Source organism: Emiliania huxleyi (genome assembly GCF_000372725.1).
Source record: "Emiliania huxleyi CCMP1516 unplaced genomic scaffold EMIHUscaffold_63, whole genome shotgun sequence".
Classification (NCBI taxonomy): domain Eukaryota; phylum Haptophyta; order Isochrysidales; family Noelaerhabdaceae; genus Emiliania; species Emiliania huxleyi.
In genome coordinates, this window is record NW_005197273.1 from 185,399 (window position 1) to 190,247 (window position 4,849).

At 63.3% G+C, this 4,849-nt stretch overlaps 2 protein-coding genes across 2 annotated transcripts in view; one reads left to right on the top strand and one right to left on the bottom strand.

Annotated features, from left to right (window-relative positions):
* Positions 1 to 2,417: 2,417 nt before the first annotated feature.
* On the bottom strand, positions 2,418 to 3,658 carry EMIHUDRAFT_214895 (hypothetical protein; the record flags this gene model as incomplete). Its single annotated transcript, XM_005763462.1, has 5 exons — positions 2,418 to 2,558; positions 2,691 to 2,761; positions 2,869 to 3,023; positions 3,171 to 3,339; positions 3,550 to 3,658. The coding sequence occupies 5 exons, from the start codon at positions 3,656 to 3,658 to the stop codon at positions 2,418 to 2,420; spliced, it is 645 nt and encodes a 214-aa protein (XP_005763519.1).
* Positions 3,659 to 4,738: 1,080 nt separating this feature from the next.
* Positions 4,739 to 4,849, top strand: part of EMIHUDRAFT_465104 (hypothetical protein) — a gene marked incomplete at its 5' end in the record, with an annotated part of 3,572 nt that continues 3,461 nt past the window's right edge. The window contains one exon of the mRNA XM_005763463.1: positions 4,739 to 4,828. Within this exon, the coding sequence (XP_005763520.1) occupies positions 4,739 to 4,828 (90 nt within the window). The remainder of the gene's footprint in view (positions 4,829 to 4,849) is intronic.

Below are 4,849 nucleotides of genomic sequence, written 5' to 3' on the forward strand. Positions count from 1 at the left end.
GCCATCGCCTCAAACACCGCCGGGCTGCAGACGTACAAGCCAGCCTGATGAGGCGCGGTGAATTCACACACAGAGAGAGGTTGACGCAAGACCGCACACGCACAGGCAAGCCTGATCAAACATGGCTGGTGAGCATAGAGGTAGATGGTGGCGCAAGACCGCACACGCACAGGCAAGCCTCGATGCCGTCTGCGTCCGCAACGGCCGTCCCGAGGCCGAGCACCGCCCGCACGCCGTCGCAAAAGAAGCCGGCGCCGCCTCCGCCGCCACCACAGCCACCGCCTCCGCCTCCTCCGCCTCCCCCGCCTCCTCCGCCTCCTCCGCCTCCGCCGCCGCCACCACCGCTGCCGCTGCCACTGCCACCGCCGCCGCCACTGCTGCCGCCACTGCCGCCGGCGCCGCCGCCGCCACCATCACCGCCACTGCCTCCGCCGTGTTCGTCGTCCGCCGCTGCTCTTCCGAGCTTCACGCGCACCGTGGTGGCGGGGAGGCCTGTTCACAGCTGCGGGGGGTGAAGAGGCGCCGGCCTCGCCTCGGCGGCATCTCGGCGGCATCTCGGCGGCATCTCGGCGGCATCTCGGCGGCATCTCGGCGGCATCTCGGCGGCATCTCGGCGGCATCTCGGCGGCATCTCGGCGGCATCTCGGCGGCATCTCGGCTAGTCTGGGCTCCTCCCACATGCAATGTCCTCCGGAGCCGCGTCTACTCCCCTGTAGTCTCCTCTGATCGCGTCTAACCTCGTCAGCCTCGTCCAGCCGTGTCCAATCTCGTGCAATCTCGTGCAGTCTCGTGCAGTCTCGGCTAGTCCCCGCCTCGCTGGTGCGACGCAATGTCCACTCTCGTGCAATCTCGTGCAATCTCGTGCAATCTCGTGCAATCTCGTGCAGTCTCGTGCAGTCTCGGCTAGTCCCCGCCTCGCTGGTGCGACGCAATGTCCAATCTCGTGCAATCTCGTGCAATCTCGTGCAATCTCGTGCAATCTCGTGCAGTCTCGGCTAGTCCCCGCCTCGCTGGTGCGACGCAATGTCCAATCTCGTGCAATCTCGTGCAATCTCGTGCAATCTCGTGCAATCTCGTGCAGTCTCGGCTAGTCCCCGCCTCGCTGGTGCGACGCAATGTCCACTCTCGTGCAATCTCGTGCAATCTCGTGCAGTCTCGGCTAGTCCCCGCCTCGCTGGTGCGACGCAATGTCCGTCTCGACCAGCGCGATCGCGTCGAGGGAGGCGGGGAGGGAGGCGACCGCAAACTGGCGCACGACGTGCGCGTCGAAGATGTGGTCGGCCGTGCAGAGCAGGAACGGGCCTGCAACTCATTAGCGAACTGACTGGTCGATCGATTAATGGAGAAGTGGTCGGCCGTGCAGAGCAGGAACGGGCCTGCAACTCATTAGCGAACTGACTGGTCGATCGATTAATGGAGAAGTGGTCGGCCGTGCAGAGCAGGAACGGGCCTGCAACTCATTAGCGAACTGACTGGTCGCTCGATTAATGGAGAAGTGGTCGGCCGTGCAGAGCAGGAACGGGCCTGCAACTCATTAGCGAACTGACTGGTCGCTCGATTAATGGAGAAGTGGTCGGCCGTGCAGAGCAGGAACGGGCCTGCAACTCATTAGCGAACTGACTGGTCGCTCGATTAATGGAGAAGTGGTCGGCCGTGCAGAGCAGGAACGGGCCTGCAACTCATTAGCGAACTGACTGGTCGCTCGATTAATGGAGAAGTGGTCGGCCGTGCAGAGCAGGAACGGGCCTGCAACTCATTAGCGAACTGACTGGTCGCTCGATTAATGGAGAAGTGGTCGGCCGTGCAGAGCAGGAACGGGCCTGCAACTCATTAGCGAACTGACTGGTCGCTCGATTAATGGAGAAGTGGTCGGCCGTGCAGAGCAGGAACGGGCCTGCAACTCATTAGCGAACTGACTGGTCGATCGATTAATGGAGAAGTGGTCGGCCGTGCAGAGCAGGAACGGGCCTGCAACTCATTAGCGAACTGACTGGTCGCTCGATTAATGGAGAAGCGGTCGGCCGTGCAGAGCAGGAACGGGCCGTCAAGCCAGCCGCGAGCACGCAGCAGCGACGGCGCGTGGCCCTCGCTGTACGTCGCGCCTGCTCACGCCGCTCTCCAGCTCTCACACGCCTGCTGTGAAGAGGTGCCGCGCCCCTCGCTGCGCGGTGTTCCGAGGTCGACGCACTCGAGGGCTAGCTGAGCTGCGACCTGTTCACGCCTCTCGGCGTGTGCGAGGTGTGAACAGAGCCACACTCGAGAGCTGAAGTTGCCACCGGGTGGCGGCCGAGGGCGGCACGGATCGCGTCGCCGTGTCGACCAAGCACGAGCACCTGTTCACAACTCTCATACGTGGCGCGCCTTTCTTTCTGTTGTCCCTCGTGCCGCCCCCAGCACGAGAGCACCTGTGCACACCTCTAGCCGGTCGGCGCCGTTTCTTTTCTCTGTCCCTGTGGTGGCGCGCCGCAGCACGAGAGCACCACGCGGCGCACGCCGCCGGCATGCAGCTGGGAGAGGACGTGCGCAAGCACGGGCTGGCCGCCGAGGTCGACCAGCGCCTGCCGGTGACAAGTGCTTCGTTGACTACTTCAGAAGAGTCAATGGCCGCCGAAGTCGCGACCGGCGCATATGGGTGGGTATTGGCAGGGGAGTGCGGGCAGCTCTCCGGCAAACGCCCGTCTGCTCGGCACCTTTGGGCAAGCGGCGGAGTCGAGCGCGCTCGGCCGCGCGGCGACGGAGAGCAGCGCCGTCGTGACGCCGCCTGAAGAGTCGCGCACACGCGGAGGAGGGGATTCGCGCGACACTTCCGGGAAGCGTCCCTCTGCTGCAGTGTGTAGGCATGGTGGAGGTGTGGGGATGGTGGGACACCAGAGTCGGAGGTGCCGCCCGCGACGGGCTCAAACGCGATCTGCTCGGCCGGGCGGGCGACGACGCCGCTCGCGTGCAGCGTGCCGCCTTCCGCGGCCGTGCGCTGCAGGCCGCCCTGCAGCTCCGCCATCGAGACTCCGATGATGGCAGCGAGCCTGTGGGCGGTGATGGGAGGCGGGGCGGCGAGCCTGGAAGTGGCGAGTTTGCACGAGGCCAGTGCGAGTCGCGAGCGCGTGTAGAGAGAGGTGAAATCTGCTGACGAGAAGGTTTGTTTGGTGGAGCGCTGTGTGTTGGCGGGAAACCTCTCGAGCTGGATGGCGGTGACGGCGGCGGCGCTGTTGCCTCCCGCATCGAGCGCCGCGCCGCGCAGACGGGTAAGTGTGCTCGCGGCGGTGTCGTCGTTCCGCTCGCTCGGCCCAGCGTCCTCGAAGGCTCGGTACTCGTGCTCCATCCGGTCCAAAAGCTGTACTCCTCGAAGTCGGTCCGCTCACAAAAAAGAATTTTGACTCGCAAGAAGAGAAAGGAACGGAAGGATTGAACAAGGAAAAGAGATCGCATTATCACGCGCTCTCAAAAAAGAATATGGAAAAGTGTGACTGCGACACGGGACCAGTGTTTGTATTATTAAAAACGAAGGCGCTCTCAAAAAGAATTTTAGAATTTCGCTCCGTCGCACGACACCGGGCACGGGACTGGCGCGCACTGGCACTAACACAGGTACACCACGGGAGCCGCCTAAGCGGAAGAATAAAATAAGAAGATTTTTCCAACTAACTCCCTCTGCGCACATCGACTCGTATGGGCACGGGACTGGCGCGCACTCTGAAGATGATGGTGGTGGTGGGTGGTGATGAAGATGGTGGTGGGTGGCAATACACCTTCGTCGTGTCGAGTGCTGGGAAGAATCCGATCGGAAGCAGGGAGTGAAGCCGCTCCGTGAGCGGCCATACAAGCCGTGCAGCAGTGCCTACTACGCAAGCTGTCGTGACTGTCAGCAGAGTGACACTGATCAACGCTCTCTGATAGCCTGGGCGGGCGTCTGGGTAGTACGGTCCATCCAGCACGTCGTGAAGTGCAGCACGTGATGGGAAGCGCAGCAGTGTTTTCATGCGACTCTGTATTGATGCAGGCGTTCTTAGCTCTGCAGCCGTAGCGTTGCTCAAGCTCAACATCTCGACGAGTGCACGAGACTGCATCAATGCAGGCTGCAGCGCCGGCCTCGGTGGCGGGTGTGCAAGGTTTGCGATGCCGTTTGTCGCGCTGTAGATAAGCATCGCGCTGCGAACATCGTAGGACCGGAGACGCGCCAACCCAATCGAATGACTGAGCGCGCAGCCCGCGAAAATTCTTATGGTCTTGAACCGCTTGTTTCAGCCTCTTTAGGTAAGCGCCCCCCGGGACAGAGGCTGCACTCCAAGTGCTCCAAGTTCAGTGGCTGGCGGACGCGTTGCCCGCCGAAAAGAAAGCCAATTCATGACTTGGGCCCCGCCCTGCGGGCGGCCTTCTCTCGAGGTCTCGAGATACACAAAGCGGCCAAGCGTGTGCGTGTGTGTGTGTGTAATACTCACTCACACACGGCCACGCGGACGCGCGGCCCGCGATGGTTCAGCGCATCCTGCGGTCTGGGAGTGAGCGGCGCCGCCCACATGCAACCCACCCGAGCTTCGGAATAGCTGCGTTTTTCTTCTTTCCCCGAACATAAAAAATGTCGTCGGCAGCTCGCCGACGATCGGCGGGCTTGCTGCTCGGCGCGGCCGGTCGTCGCGAGGGCCGTCGCTGCCCCGCCTCCTCCGCCTCCGCCTCGCCGCCGTCCTCCGTCGCCGCGGCGGCCATCGCGCCGAGCCGCCCGAACCGCCGAGGCGAGGCGTCGATGGCTCACACAGTCCCGTGGCACCTGCTGCGGACGTCGGCGCCGCTGCCGGCAGAGCTCGTGACGCATCGGCTGAAGAGCTGTGACAGCGTGCGCCGCCTGCTGCAGCTC